This window comes from Pleurodeles waltl, chromosome 1_1, assembly GCF_031143425.1.
Source record: "Pleurodeles waltl isolate 20211129_DDA chromosome 1_1, aPleWal1.hap1.20221129, whole genome shotgun sequence".
Taxonomy (NCBI): domain Eukaryota; kingdom Metazoa; phylum Chordata; class Amphibia; order Caudata; family Salamandridae; genus Pleurodeles; species Pleurodeles waltl.
Window position 1 is genome coordinate 88,027,839 of NC_090436.1, and position 16,819 is coordinate 88,044,657.

Sequence of the window (16,819 nt, forward strand, 5' to 3'; positions counted from 1 at the left end):
TGGTAAGGAACTCTGACCATGTCTGTGTTCTATCAACACCTATCTCTTATCCCTCGATTCAGGAATAATGGGCTTGCCACCTTTTAAAGTGAGTTGTTTGTGCATTAAGAAAAAAGAAGCTTTACTCCAGGAAGGATTAGTGCTACAGTAAATGCTCAATGCATGGCAGCTGCCTAGACCACTACCAGAAAGGGGGCATCAGGCTATCTCTAGTAGCATCCAATATGGCAAGTACGAAGGATGAAGCTGTGACTTCAAATACTGCACCAAAGGTCCTTGCATTAAACCATCCAACGTAGTGTGGGAATCTGTGGTGCCGTTCACAGTATTTGCTTTAGGAGAGCCATGAATTAGAGAGTAATACAAGGGAGCCATAGCTCATTGAAATTTGTGGTAGTAAAGAACAAGTTACTTACCTTCAGTAACACATTATCTGGTATAGACTCTATCTAGCTATAGATTCCTTACCTTTGAATTTTCCCAGGTGTCAGACGGGTCCGGAAACGTTCGCTTGAGCACTACCCTCCACAGCTCCGTGTGGTGCTGTAGGCGCCGGAAGTGCCATCGCAGCCACCTATATAGGTGCCACCCAGGCACCCGGGGTCAGTTACTTTAATCACAACTTTCCATGCCAGGAGCGCAGAGCCATGACAAGAACTGGTGCATATGTGTGTCCTAACGAGGGCCCTGAAAAGGGATCACCCTGACCCTACCAAATTAGTCCAAAGAGTGGAGAGGTAGTGTGGGTGTAAGGAATCTGCAGCTAGATACAGTCTCTACCAGATAATGCGTTACCGAAGGTAAGTAACTTGTTCATCTGATATAGACTTCTAGCTGCAGATTCCTTACCTTTGAATAGCTACCGAAGCCATACCTCCTGGCAGCAGGCTGAGGACAAATTCTCTAAACTAGAAAGTCCTGCAGGACCAAAACAGGAGAAATGCATGTCCCTGCGGACCTGACTGTCCAGGCAGTAATGTTCAGCAAACGTGTGCAAGGATGTCCTTGTTGCTGCCTGTCAGATGTCCAATACTGGGATTCCATGTGCTAGTGCTGTGGTTGCAGCTTTTCCCCTGTAAGCCCTCATGTGGCTGCTTCTTAGCCAGGGCGTGGAAGATCTTTATACAGAGAATGATCCAGTGCAAAATGGTTAGTTTCTGTACTGCCGACCTTTCTTTGCTCCCACATAATCCACAAAGAGTTGGTCATCCACCCAGAACTCTTTTGTGCAGTCAAGGTAGAACAACAATGCTCTTTCTGGGTCCAGCCGGTGGAGTCTCTCCTCTTCCTTAGAGGGATGCGGGACAGCAGGTGGGCAGGGTGACAGACTATCCCAATTGAAATGGGGTGACCACCTTCGGGAGAAAAGAGGCATAAGTGCGAAGCACTACCTTATCAGGAAACACTGAGATATGGAGGCCTGGATGACCAGGCCTGCAGCTCACTCACCCTTTGGGCAGATAGTATTGCCACTAAGAAGGCTGTCTTGATGGTAAGCAGCCAGGGGGACCCTTGTGCATTGGCTAAAAAGGAGCACACATAAGGTATGTGAGAACTAGATTGAGATCCTACTGACGCATGATAAAGGGCATAGGGGGAAACATATGTGCAAGCCCTTTTAGAATCCTATTTACAATAGGCGACTTAGAGGGTTGGTTCAGGCAGCTGCAGAAAAGCGTATAAAGCAGATAGAGATAGCCCTTAAGAGTGCCCAGAGCAGAGTCCTGCTGGTCAAGAAATAGAATGAAAAGAAGAACCTCAGAGAGAGAAGCAGAAAGAGGATCTATAGATCTTTCTGTACAATATTTTACAAACTTTTGCCAATAGCAGGTGTATACAGTTTTGGTAGAGGAAAGCCTGGGTGCCAGAATAACATTGCAGACTTTGGGAGGAAGGCTGAATGCTGTCAACTGCCACCACTCAATCTCCACGCATGAAGGCGTGAAGTTGACAGGTTCAGGTGGAGGACCCTCCGCTCCTGCTGCGACCGAAAATCATCCGGAAAGGGCAGGCTAATCCGAGGATTGATGCTCATTTTCAGAAGCTCAGGATAACAGACTGTGCCAATTCAGGAGCCACAAGGATTACTTGGGCCCAGTCTCTCTTGATCTTCTTGAGAACTCTGGGCAGGAGTGGTATGGGTGGAAAGGCATACAGGTGGTCTGAGCTCTACTTGCGATGAAAAGTGTCACCAAGTGATTGCTTCCCTGTAAACTCCAACGTGCAGTACTGCTGACACTGAGCCCCAGCGAATGTAGGAGGTTTGCCATAGTCTGGAGGTGGGAGACAACTGCCTGGGGTGAACCCTCCTTCAACAACCAGTCATCGAGGTGGGGGAAGACTGAAACCCCTGACCTGCATAGATGAGCTGCAACCACCACCATCACCTTGGTGAACATCGGTCTGTAGGTCTAGAACAGAGGGCAGACCCTTGTTCCTTTTTGGGTATCAGAAAGTAGCAGGAATAACAACCACTGCCTACCTCTGATACCGGGACTCTTTTTATGGCTCCCTTGGCTAAGAGAGCTGTAACTTTCTCTCGGAGTAAAGACAAATGATCCTCCGCCAGCTGTTCGAATGTTGGCAGTAGTGGAGGAGGAAAGGATTGGAAAGGCATGGCATAGCCCTTCCTGATGATGCGTCTGATGTGATGGACTGCCAGTGGAGGAGATGATGGTGAATTCTCCCTCCAACTGAGCCAGCATGGTCCTTCAGAACAAATTAGGAGGGTTCTGAGGCTACAGCTGCCAAGGGCTGGGTGACGGATGACTTTTGGCTTCCAGACTCTCTAGGTCTGAAGGCATCGTGCCAACTTCCTCGCATAGCCTGTGTTGGTGGTGTAGGAAGTCGGCTGGCGTAAGGCTGGCACGCTGCTACACCCGTTCAGTAGCCACGAAAGGCAGGCGGAGGCACAAGGACTTGGCTGCAGCCCAACAGTCCTTAAAGGGCTCCAGCGCCAAGTTTGCTTTCCCGATAAACAAGCGAGTCCCATTGAAGTGCATGTCCATCAGGTTTGCCTGGACATCCCCCAAAAAAACAGATGTTCTCAGCCGAGCGTGGTGCCTTAAGGTCACTGTTGACGCAACCACTCTGCCTAGCGAGTCAGTCGAATCCAAGCACACTGAATGGTGAACTTCGCTGTGTCCCTCCTGCCTTTTATTGCTTGGGAGAGTATGGCTCGGGCCTCCTCCAAGACCTGAGGCAGCACTTGTGCAACTGTATCCCACATGGTATGTGGGAAACTGCCAAATAAGCTCAAGGTGTTCACCGACCTCAGTGCCAGACTGGTAGAACAAAACATCTTCTTTCCAAGATGGTCCAGCCTCTTGGATTCCCTGTCTGGGGGGGCGGAAGGAAATGTGCCATGGGATGTAGAGGGTTGGACTACTAAGCTCTCAGGGGTGAGGTGTTGGCTAAGAAACTAGGGTCGCCTGGTGCACGGCAATGGCGGTGGGCGATGGTCCTAATTACAGGAGCCACTGTGCTGGGCTTGGGCTACGTTCCCAGCAGGATGTCGGTAAGTGCTTTGGTAATAGGTAGAAGGGGTTTCGGAAGTAGAAGCCCCAGGCTGAAACACTTCAGTCAAGATGTTCGTCGTGACAGCCACTGAGGGCAGTTCAGGGTCGAGGAACTATAATGCCCTACACACCACCACTGCATAGGAAGCTCCCTCCTCGGTAGCCTCAGTGGGAAGGAGAGCAAGTCAGTCTCTGAAGAGGTGTCCATCCCACTGGCCTCTCCTAGCTCCTCATACCAGTCTAAAGATCTCTCCAACTGGTGCTGTAAAGGGTTCAGTGAACCCTCCCAATCTTCTCCTATGCCTGGCTTTGAAAAATAAGGCTCAGGCAATGATCTGGCACCTGTGGACGCCAGAACCGTTCCGGCTCATCGGGAGTCAGAATGGGGCTGACGTCGCCAGTAACATCAACATCAATTTGGATCCATGGGACCCCACTGGAGCCGAGGCCTAAGCCGCCAGCGTGGAACCTGATAGGGCCTCTTCTGGCCCCATAGTGGCCAAAGGCACGCCAGAGGGGTCGGCCCACTCAAATACGCAGTGCATGGCCTCCTAAAATTCCTTAATCTGAGCAGGTGTCGATCTGGTTCCTGCAAACAGTGGGGAGGCATGGAGTTGAACTGGGCAATGGGTCCGCACAGAATCATGCAGGGAACATCGATATTCCCCGCTCGTCTTGAAGGACGAGGTGAAGTCAAATTCTTCTCAGACTTCTTCTTTTTGTGCCTCTTCCCCAAGTGTCCCGAGGACCTCGAGTGTGACAAAGAGGTCTTGGGCCTCCTGGAGCGGTCCGGCGACCTCCTTCTCGACTGGGACCATGACCTCTGAGGAGTCGCACTGGGAGATGTTCTCGACTGCCGGGCCGCAAGCAGCTTTAGGGACCGCTCCCTCAAAATCTTTGGCGCCAAGGCCCGGCAGTCCGAGCACAACTTGGAGTCGTGGTCCCGCTCGAGGCATCAGAGACAGATGTGGTGAGGGTCCGTAACTGACATGGTGCAGTGACAGGCGCCACACAGTTTGAACCCTGCCTTCTTAAATGACATCCTCAACACACTGAATAAAAAATCTTGACAAAACGTTGAAAAAAGCCTGTCAAAAAGCAACATAGAGGTAGTTCTCTCTGAATCTGCCCTAACTGGCATGGAAACTGGCATGGAAAGAAAAGAACTGACACCCGCACCCTTGGGCGGCACCTATATAGGTGACCACGACGTCACTTCCGGTGCCAACGACTCCACACACAGCGGAATGGAGCCACCAGACAGCACGTACAGGGGTATTGCTCAAGCAAATGTTTTCGGATCAAGTCTGACGCCTAGGGAAATTCAAAGGTAAGGAATCTGCAGCTAGAAGTCTCCATCAGCTAGGGCCACTAAATGATTTTTTTCTTAGTGAGAATATGCAACAACATCAATTAACCTGGGAAGATCTATATTTATAGAGACATCACTTAAAACACAGAATATGGATACAAATATGTGTTAAAGTGCAAACCAGCATTGAAATCGTAAATAAAACTGCAATAAAGTGTGCCCTAAAAATGGCCTCCAAATTCTAAGGCGTCCAAAGGAGAAGTAAATCAATGTTTATGGGACAAACGTTTAAAAAGGGGACAGGAAGAGAGAAAGGGAGATCAGACAAATAATGTCAAGAAAAATGTTAAGAAATAAGGGAATGCATTTTCGAGGAGCAGTAGATTTATTAGCTAAATAAACAGACACCCAAGTTACCATAAGGTATTAATCCATTTCCCAAAAGCTGAGGATCTCAAGTGCAAACGGCAGGGTCATGGATACAGAAGAATATCAAATACAGCGTATGGCAACGACTGATACTCAAGGAAGAGAAAATGAGGACACAGGCACACTTATGAACTTCAGTCAGACGGCTGATACTGAACGCGATGGATGCCAAATATGCGGCTGCAGTCTCAGCTTCCCAAAGATTCTGGCTTCCCCTCAAACATCACTCTCATATATTCCGGATATAACACTCTAGCTTGGGCTCCACCATCCAATACCTGTCTTCTAATATTGAGCCATTTCATTCTCCTGGTGATGGTCGCTGGTTATACATCGGTAAAGATACAATAAACTCCGGTTCTAATGCATCACTTTCCCACTCTTCGTAGCCCACTATAGATCATATCATGATGCATTTCATGCTGAAAGAGTGGTAGAATTGACCAACAGTTTCTGCAGTTATTGCAAGTCTCTTTCACTTAGGCCATCTCACAGTACATTGCAACGATATAGGCTGGAAATAATCAGCAACAGCAAACTCATCCCTCGAAAAGGCATCAACAGATGAGCATAAGTCGGTCTCTGCACTACATGAAGCTAAGAAGTGGTTGTTACAGGCTGTCTTGTTGACTCCAAGCTTCTCAAGTCTTTTCTCCATATTCATGATGGACGTCACCGCAGAATTATGAAAATTGGTGAGTCAATAGTCTCCGGTCTGCATCTGCACTGTACAGAGTGCCTCCTGCCACCCATCCTTCTCCAGTGCTAAGCTGGTCATCTCCATTACAATTCCTCTCATCATGAGATCCTTGAATCTGCCTTCTATACTCCACTGTTTTTACTTTTGTGCTGTCCATCTTCTTGAGGAGGCTGTCACAGGAAGTCATCAATACGCTCTCCCCAGTTGTGAGGTCTGAAACATCACTACCAGGTTCTCCTGATCTTGTATCACATTTGACCACCTTCTGCGATTTGGGACATAAACAGTCATCTAGTAATGTGGAAGTGTCTGCCCTCTTTGAGAGCTCAATCTCATCACAAGGTAAGAGACATTCTGTGGTTTCTGAGAGAGCTCACAATTCAGTCTATGTATTACTTCAAGTATCAAGTCCTTGACTAGCAGTTTGTCCTCGGTTTCAAGTGTGTCACAGTTACTCTGGTCATTGACTTTGAGCTCAGCGGATGGGATGGGTGCCCTCTAAAAGTGTGAAGTTGAAAGTTGATGAAAGTACCCCAAATCATGAACAGACGTCTGGGCTAGACTAGATAGAAGTAGTAAATGAAAATGAAATGGTATTGCATATGGTACAGTGATTGAAATATATAAATTTAAGAAAATGTGGTGGGGTGAACTTCTTTGTAGCGCTTGACCCTCTCAGAATGGAAAACTGATATTTTATTCAACAACATAATTCAACTTGCCAAGAAAAGTAATTCTAGGAGTTTCCCCAACTGCTTTAAACCTCTCATTTAATTAGCCAAATTGCCATTTATACTTTTGATAGTGGAACAGATAACCGATCATAAGCCTAATATGGAGCCTTTCATAGAAATGTATTGTGTTTTATGTCATATTCTAAAAATAAAATCTTGAGTCTCAAACCTCTCAAAGTTTGACAAGAACTTTCTTGGTTTCCATTTTCAAATGCTAATTACAGATGGGACCCCCTGGATCATACAAATTACATTATCAAGATACATTTTTCTTCTTCTTTACATTTATACTTTTTAATAACATTATTAGAAATGTATTTGATTCTATGCTGGCTTCTGCTCTGCTGGGAGACGACTGCAAATCTCAGATTATTTTTTGACTCACATTTATCAAAGCTTCCAAATTGTGTTGTTGTCTAACAGTGAGTTAATTGAATTCTAATTTAGGCCTTACCCTTCTTTAGGGCTTATTTAACCTTCAAATCAAGGCTGAGCCGCTGATGCACTTTTATCATTGTATGTCCTGGTTTGGTAAACGATCGAGGTAAATCTTTAAAACAACCAATCAAGTAGACCTATGCAATACTCTTTTTTCTTAATTAATTGCTCTTAATATATCTCCCCTCTTTTATTATTTAAGTGTTTATTTTTCTTCTGGGTCATGTGCACAGTTCCTGCTATCTCCTATTTTTGATCATGCACCCTGTGCTGGAAGAATACTGTTAGGACACTAGAATTTGTCCGGTCCCTTAATGTAATTGCATTAGAAAAACTATAAATGCATGTGAGAATCACTACCAGTACTAAAGCAATGAGTTTGTGCTTAGGTAGAATAGAAAGAATCTGACAAAGTTGGTGTGTTTATAAGAATCAGATTTGTATTTTCTTGTGGTCAGAAAAAGACTGTTCTGTAGAAATTGACGCAGGAGGTATGCGCAACAAAAATCCTATCCAGGCGAATGCGCTCTGTCACTACTCAGCAACTCTGTACGTCTACCCAACTACTCAAAGTGCTACCCAGAACAAATCATAGGTACTAAGCCAACTTCCAGATGGCAAATGGTGGCTTTTGGCAGCAATGACATTGACTTTACTTGAAATGGACCTCAGTGCAAGCTCTCCGTCCCAAGCCCGAGCGTCCCAGACTGGATATAGCCAATTCACCCATACTCAAACTTTTGGGAAGAAAAACAATAAGAATCCATGGAACCCCTGTCCTTAAGCACCGAATTCACTACCTCATTGAATGGCTGAGGGCACCTTGACTTTCTCAGACCACCCATGCCCATCTTCCTCGTTCTACACTCTATAGCACTGAGAGTTTTGTCAACGGTGAGTACCTTGTTGATATGAGGACCTTACATCCAGGACTCAGGTCTGACAAGTCTCTAATCACACATTTCCGCAGCCATATCCACTGCTCAAAACACCATTGATTTTGGGACACCGAGCCTGAGTTAACTGATACTGAGGGACTGCAGGATGATGCACATCTACATATAGCAATATGAAAGTAAATAATAAGATAAAAACATGCAATGCATATACATGTAGCAAAATATATCACTATAGCAATCAAAGAGACTCAGGCAGACTACAAGCCCCATACTGCACTGATGGTTGGAAGAAGGAGGCAGGAGAAAGCCACAGCGCCAGCTGGGTGTTCCATAAGAGGCTGCTTTCCTTTTGTTAAGCCATTTGGGGGTGAACAAGTGGCCAATATGGGTAAGTGCAAAACACTTGGGGACAAAGACTCTGCCACTAATTCAGCCCATGGCACTACCCTAGACTCTTTTGCCCCACGCGGTAGGAGTGATCTCAAAAGAAATCAATCTGGCAGAGTGGCGACTATCCCTCGATGCAGGGGTGGGTTTCTCCCTCCTACCGCCAACAAAACCAGACTCTCAATCCCATCCGGTCCTACAGACTCAACCATTCCGCCTGCATGACGTTCGCTGATCAGGCACTGTCAAATAGGAACCACAAGCAAAACATTTTAAACAGTAGTGTCTCTGCCCCCTGGGCCAAAAGAAATAGCCAACGTAAATGAACTGGTAACACCAGACCCGCACCCCATACCCTGAGAAACCGACATCTATCTAGGGGATCACCAGGATGCCTGTGAAGATCCAAATATAGACTGGGATTGTATTTTGGAGAGACTTAAATCAGTTATTGCTCAGTGTGTCGCCCCACTGGTGACCAGATTGCACAACCTAAAAGTTACTGTCCCAGTTTTGACCAAGTCATGTGCCAACACTAATGTTCTTTCTTCCATAGGTGCAGAACAAACAGCCCCCTCTGATATCCTGGGGTTACGGGAAGGCCCTGCTATACAAATACAGCCTGTTCTGCCGTAGGTACATCGCAAACTGAGACTGTTATTCCCTTGCCACGCTCATTACCCACTGGGGATACTGTGGCACCATTAACTAGTGGTGGGCAGCACCACAGGCCCCTGAATAGCCACCCTGGGGCTGGGATCGCTCAGGGTATGGGGAGGGGGCAGTGTGGAGGAGTTCTCAGTCTGATAAAAGTCTGCTCCATCTCAATCTGCCCTTTGAATGTAGTTCATATGTAGCTATCATAACTGGGGTTCCTCAAGCAACTCATAACACAGAGGATTCTGCCATCAAGTTGAAAAACAAAGTATGTCACTGGTTCTGTCACAATGCTAATTTCAACATCAGTGAATACAGCGACATATTGTTTGCGAGGAAGGTTGGGTTGGCGGACTCAGCGGACAAAAATCTGAAAAGGCATTGTGTGGCAATCGATTGTGAGTGACCCACTCTGGCCACGCATGTGATCCACAGTGCAAATAAGCAGAATTCTCGTGATATGGGTATACATATCCTCCTGCATGTTTTTTTACAGGCACCTGCAACCCCAACCTACAGCAGTGTTCCCCCCGGGTGCTAGGGATCATGGACAAACCATGTGTTACCACATTCAGTAGATTTCTTCCCTTCACGGACCTCTGTTACAATGACTGACATCAGGTCACTCTATTTCCTAGTCCCAATGTTAATGAGCCGCGATGACTATCCATCCCACCGTAACTATGATTAACTCACAGGAGCCTGCCACAAGGCTCCTTTGTTGGTAGACTGCAGGTATTAGGGCCAAGCTGCTAGACTCTGAACGGCTCAAGTACATCACCCAGTTTGATGTGGTGATGCTCCAAGAAACTTGGGCCCAGGAGTCAGTCACCTGTGATGGCTTCAAATGTTTTGAAAGAGCTTGGGGTGGATTAGCCACCATGATCCCCAACTGTAAACACCTCAAGGTTACTCCAGTCCCCTTAGGACATACTGGGATCCGGGTTTTATGGATCGTTGTATCTAAAGAGTTAAATTTTTACCTAGGCAACTTTTATAACTCAGTTTGTGATTTAGGGTGCCAGATTGAGACCTTATTTCAAGTGTTGTCTGATTGTGAGGTGACTTTAATGCTAAACTAGGTTTGAATTCCACAGTCTCCAATCTTTTTCCGGTTGGTAATACACCTATTTGTTTGACATCATCTTACACTAGAAGAAGGAAATTGTATGATGCTCTCAGGCAGACTGGACTTGTATTGTGATGGATATGGGGGGAAACCTGTCTAACCAATGACCCACTTTTGTAGGATGCAGCAAAGGGTCGACTATTGACTACATGTTCATCTCCAGGACCCTTGAAGCATTTGTTAGCTCTGGGAAGATACAACAAACCTGTTACAGTGATCACAACCCCATAGAGGTTGGGGTGCCATTACCAGCTAGCAGCCGCCCCAAGGACACCCCTCGCCTAATAGGTTTGATCCCAATAGATAAGGGTCTTAGGATAAAATGGTGTAATACATCGATTCCCAGCCTGCCAAAAGCCATAGTCGGCTCAAATTTGAACCTGTTGATGGGTCATCTGTTTATTCTTGAAGCGTCCTCCTCCACAGTTTTAGATGCCTTACACAGTTTAAATCTTTCCAATAGAACCATTATGCTTGAATTGTCCAGGCCCAGCAAGACTCCTGAAACTTGTTGGTTTGATAAAGAGTGTAGGCTGGCTAATAAACTGCTCCGTGAGGCCCTAATTCCAGGCCAAGAAACCAGCAAAGTATTACGGTAGCAAAAGCAGCCTTCCAGAAAGCTATCAGGAATAGGAAGCTAACCCTAAAAGAGGTAACATGGAAGTGATTAATCACCACCTGTAATACTGGGGATGCCAGGGGCTTTTGGGAGACAGTCAACCAGAAGCAGCTTTGCTCTGCTGCACCCGACAACATAGGTTTGAATATTACTCCTGAACAACGCATGGCACACCTCAAAAAGAGCTACGCTTTAGGTAGGGATGGGGTGACGGAGGAGACCCAACTGTTCCCACTGGGGAACAGTTTTGACCTAGAGGAAGTACGCTCTGCGATTTTAGCCAGCCCATCTACTAAAGCACATATGGGGTACTCATGCACCTTTAGAAAGCAGAGCTCTCCCTTTGGGCCCCTTTATTAACCACCACCCTAAATGCAGCTACCCTTGCCAAAATTCCCAGTTCTTGGAATTCTACACTCATAGTACCCGATTTTAAAAGAGATAACAGGCAGGACCCCAGCTGCTACTGACCCACTTCTTTACTAGACTCCATTTTTAAAACAGTGGGTCAAATAATCCTACAACGTATCGAAGACTGGGCCCAGCTTAACAACATTCTTTGCCCAGTCCAGTATGGATTTAGAGAAGGAAGAGGCACCATGGAACAGAGTTTGAATAATTGGGACGTATGTTGTAACCAAGAAGGGGGGTATTTATTTAGCATTAATACACCTGAGAAGTGCATTTGATCGGGTGAACAGATCTATGTCTTTTAACTGACCTTGGTAACCCCAGCCACTGATTCATTTCTTATGACCTCTTCATACTGATGTTAACGCTTCAGTCAGATTTGGTTAGTGCGGGGAATGTACAGTTTCTTTTTGCCTCCCCTGGGGGGTTAGCAAGGTTGTGTCCTGGTGCCTATTTTATTTTTGCTATACTTTAATGGTATGAATTCCTTTTTGGCAGCTAATGGGAGTGATATGCCAAAATTAAAATTCATACTTGTACCCTCCCTTTTATATGCGGATGATGCAGTGTTACTCTCCTGCACCTCTAATGGCCTCAAAGGACTGGTTGATTCATTTGCAAAGTTCATGGATGAATTGGAGTTGGATACAATATTTCCAAAACACATTACATGGTCTGTGGAAAGCAGTCCACCAATTTCAGACCCATTACCATCAAGGGGAAGGTCACCTCAAGGGTGGCTGCCTTCCCTTATTTAGGGGTCACATTTGAATAGGTGGATGCCTTGTCTTGAAAATCGATGTCTACCTTTCAATCAAGCATGTGTAGCACTTTTAGGTTTGCATCAATGATAGGTAGTAAACATATCCTACCACTGCTGCACATCTATAGAATGAAATCTCTCCCTATGTTGTCATATGGTGCTGCAATTTGGAGGTATTGCAATCTCTTGAACATTCAGCAAGAGGAGAATCAATTTTGTAGGAAACTGTTAGGCCTGGGTCCAAATAGCTCCACTCTTTTTACGCATGATGAGCAGAATCTTGATTTAATTGAAGACCATGTTAAACTCGTCCCATTGCTCTTGTAGATTGCAGTGTGGGGTGGAGAGCATATTGCTTTTAACAGGGACGTGATTGAAGACTACCTTGGGTGTAAGTATGGCCACAACATCCCATGGCTTAACTACATCAGGACTGTTGCCTCGACTTTGGGTTGCCCAGGACTGTTTTATAGCCCTCAGTTTTTTAAAAACTGTTAACAAAAGACTTGTTCCTAAAATATGCTAAGTAGAACAGAGAGAGCAAGGCACTGGAGAAACCAACCACAAGATCCCTTTTGCTTTTGAAACTCAGTGTTGGCCCTGCACCCTATTTCTCCCTCATTAGGAATTCTGGGGAGTGATCCCTTCTTCCAAACGTTTGGTTGGGTACAATTCGTTCGAATCTCTGTTTCCCTCCTGAACAAGGTGATCCAAAAATAGTTTCCTGTCCCTGTGATGGTTGCTCACCCCAGACTTTGGAGAACCTGCTAATATTTTGCAGGTATGACAACCGTCTGCGAGGAAGGTATCTGCTCCCTATCCTTAAATCTAGGGATTTTCACCAATATGGACTGGCCTCTCCCTACCTGCAAATGTTAACTGGTCATGTAGAGTCCTTTGAAGTCTTTTCCTTTTTGAAAAGTGCCCTGTGGTGGAATGAAGTAATGAATTCTTAAAGCATAATTTGGCTTTGAACTGTAGGGCTGTCATGCCCTTCTGCGTACTATGATGATTTTTAGCCATTTTTAATCCTGCTGCCATGATCTCCTGTGAAGCACAATGACTTTTAGCAATTTTTAGGGACGAGCACAAATCTCCCCTGATATAATCTCTCTGTGGGCTTCTAACCACGTCCATGTCACGTCAGTCACTTACATTGGTTCATGGGCTTGCCTTTTAAAATCCACTTGCTTTCATTAATGTAAGGCATGCATACGTCATGCCTTTTCCAGTGTTTAGCCCTCCTCGAGCGCACCGACCAACTACTGCAAACATATGAGGCTCTATGTTTTCCTTATGGTTTCTGGACTACTTTTTCGCTTTATTTCTCAGCACAATCGCGCTCGTTTTTTATTTTATTTAATGTGGCAAGAAAAGTCTGGTTAGGAGTTTACAACGCTAATAGCTCTAACTCGGCGAAATGTGAGACCCGTTGCTTTTGCAAATGCTTGTTAATTCTGCTGCTGTGGTTTCCTGATGACTTTTAACCACTTTTAAACCTGCTGATTTTAACTGTGTTTTTATATCTTTCTTGATGCACCATGTGTTTATGTTGTGTGTGTTATTTTTAAGCTGTTTTGCTCATTTATGATATTTTATAATTGAAAAAGATCTTTAAATCTTTCATTATTCCAGGAGGCCAGAAGACAAGACTCAAAAGAAGACAGTAGGCAAACAAGCAGGCAAACCAGACAGACCACAGACAGAGGTGGGCAGAGCAAAGACAGAAGTGGGCAGAGCAGACCCGGGGTAATGTTAAAACATTACTGAAAGGCCAAAGGGAAGGTTAATACAAAAATTAGAAGTTCACAAATGGATGATGAAGAGGCTGAATGGGATTTTGCTTCACTGACGCCCGAGTCGCTGGTGTGTGATGGCTTAAAAATGGCTGTCCCCAGGCCACGGAAGAAGCAAAAAGGGCCAAATGAATGGGCACTAGTTCCTAGGATGCCACCACTACCTCACTGACTGCACAGGGGAGTGCCTCGGATTGGTGGGATGCTCACATAGTTGATTTGAAAACCACTGCTTTCCATTACAACATCCTGACAAGTATTACTTTGGATAACAAGAACATGCATAGCCTGAGATTTAAGAAAGAAGCGAGTCAACGAAATGTGCTAGCAGTAGTCTGCCGTACATACCTCCATCATCTGCATCGTCTTCAAGATCAGCAAGCGTGGGAGCATTGGGCAACGTATAGATTGCAGGTTCCCCAAGTCGACTCAACTTCGAGATACTGTTGATCTCCATGGAGCCCAGCTGCATAGGGTTACCTGTGATTTAAAAGGAGGCTAAATTACAGCCCATTCTGATATTAAGATCCACATACATAATTCAGCTTGATTCTATGTAAAAGAAGTTGTTGTGCTTATGAACCTGTGTCCTGAACTAGCTACCACTATTGCTATCCGAAGATCACTGTAAATTAATAATCCCACTTGTATGATGAAAACCAAAAGAATGCTTAATAAGATTCATCCAAGGCCGACAGATCAATGAGATACATAATGAATGCAATGATTCTCGTCAATCTGCCAGCAGTATCACATATTCAATCAGCTTTGCAACATACGGATACAGTACTCTTAAGAATTTCCATAGGAGCAAAGCTTGAGATGCCTGAAGCACATTTCAGAAGCATGGCGCATCTACAGTGTAGACGTGTCCAAATGGCTACAAAATCGTTTTGCATATTAGAATCTGACAGATGCTGTGAACAGCTGTTAGCATGCTAAATTTTTCTGCATTGGATCCTACATGTCTTTTCTCTGTGTTTATGTAGAAATTCAATAAGTAGTAAAGATTGTCTCTGTGATAACTTTAGTAATCTTAGTTCTTACCCTCCCTCTTTCACAACTGGTTGAAATTAATTGATCCAGTGGCAAAAAAGATTCTCCAAAAGATCACCGTCACTATATAGATCCTAAGAAGCATCCCAAGCTTCACCCCTACCAATGTCTCTCCAAACACACTTAGAACCTTTCTGTCTTGAAAAGCTACAATAAAGTAAATGCGGACTCGTGATGGAAAGGAAGGACAGGAAGTACTAAAAGTAAGACAATCCCTACTGAAGTAATATTTGCTTACTTTGTCTTTCTCCTCTCTCTCTTTCCGTACTGGTTGTGAACCTGATTTCAGCACTTCTGATGCAGGGAGAATGGTAGATAGCATACTGATCCCAGGCTTCAGTCAAACAGATAATGTAAAACTTTCAGGCCACAAAATGCATCCATTACGGAAGATATGCCCAGACCGTGAGTATACAAAAGCATCCATGGTACAGTACTGCCTACATTTGCAATGGAAACATGCCCTTGGAGCATCACTGATGTTGCCTTAGATGCAGTGGAACTTACATGAAGTCTCTGTACAACAGAACTCGTGTACTCTGAAATGCAAGAGAGTATTTCCCAGCAAGAATGGGTTTTGCTGTCTAATTGCCTATTAAAAGAACATCATATGGGAGAACCAAAAGTTCCAAGGCCCTGGTGTTTTGTAGCCCTTCCAAGCAGAACTTCCCATCTCTAGATCCTTTGATATTGTGTCAGTCAAATATAAATGGGTGTACACTGGAAGAAGAAAAGAATACTCTCGTTATTTGTGTGAAACTTAGAATAATGACAGGAACCATACAAAGGAAAAATGTATCACTTTGGAAGATAATATGTGGCTCTGAAAATGAAAGAGCCCGATGCTAACAAGACTTTCTAGCAGTGGTGACTGCCATCAGGAAAGCCATCCTCCAATGTAACACACTCAAGTAAATACCATAGGCTGGAACAAAGTGCTCACTAGCATCCAATTAAATATTTCATGAAAAATAGAACATTGCTTCAGGAACACTCATTGCCATGTACATTGGCAGGAGCTTTGTCACTTACGTGTATATACTGGTTCCTAGCATAAATGCTATTAAGCCACACACATAACAAGCAAGGTTTTCTTCAGTTAGCTAATTTTCCAGGCCCTCAACTTCATCAGTGAAAAGGAAGGGTGAGTGAAGTATTGACCCTCCCTGCCAAGGATCCAGATTCTGTTCTGCAAGAGAAGTAGGACATCTATGAACCAAACTTGGTGCAGCCGAAAATGAAGTACCAATCTTAAGCTGAAGGTGAAGAACCTCTTGATTTTCATATGAGCATCTCATGAGAAAGATCTATTTGCAAATATCCAAACGTGAAAAATATAGTAACCTCTTTTAACTGATTTATCTCTTGTCTTCAGCATGAGAGAGTCACTTTTGTCTTCTTCAGTAGATGAGATGCCACAGAGAGAATGTCTGTAAAGAGTTTCACAACTTTGCAGCATGGTAGATGAAAAAAATGTTTAGGCCCAAAAAACTTCCTGACTGACTGACGTCATGACTGACGTGCTGGTGTTTGTTCTGTACATTCCAAAAATAAAAAGTCCAGCTACAATGGGATAAAGACAAGATAACCATAATGTTGTGATTCAAGCCTGAAAATGGACCGTCTTCAACCAGCTGGACTTTAAAGTTCACCGGTGAAGAGAGTAACAGATGAATGCTACTATTATCGTCATTCGGGTTCGATAAACCGAACCCAATTCCAGGATAGCTGCCACAGCACCATTCTCATCGGAAGCTGAGCAAAGAGTAAAACATGGAAGCAAGAGGCAATCAGACCTAAGTATCTATGGAGCTACGATGCCGCAAATTAAATAAATTCACCACTGCGGTTTTCAGAGAGACAATCATCTCCTAAGGGAGACATACATGACCCACTGAGGAATTTACACCGAAGTATGTAACCTCTGTGATGGAATTCAGATGAGACACTTCGAGATTAATGAAAAAAAAT

At 44.7% G+C, this 16,819-nt stretch overlaps 1 protein-coding gene across 2 annotated transcripts in view; it reads right to left on the minus strand.

The window, feature by feature from the left end:
* TPGS2 (tubulin polyglutamylase complex subunit 2) overlaps positions 1-16,819 on the minus strand; it is a 128,320-nt gene that overhangs the window by 35,227 nt on the left and 76,274 nt on the right. For both annotated transcript variants that reach the window (XM_069218386.1, XM_069218295.1), the window contains exon 4: positions 14,141-14,272. In XM_069218386.1, coding sequence (XP_069074487.1) covers positions 14,141-14,272 — 132 coding nt within the window. The remainder of the gene's footprint in view (positions 1-14,140; positions 14,273-16,819) is intronic.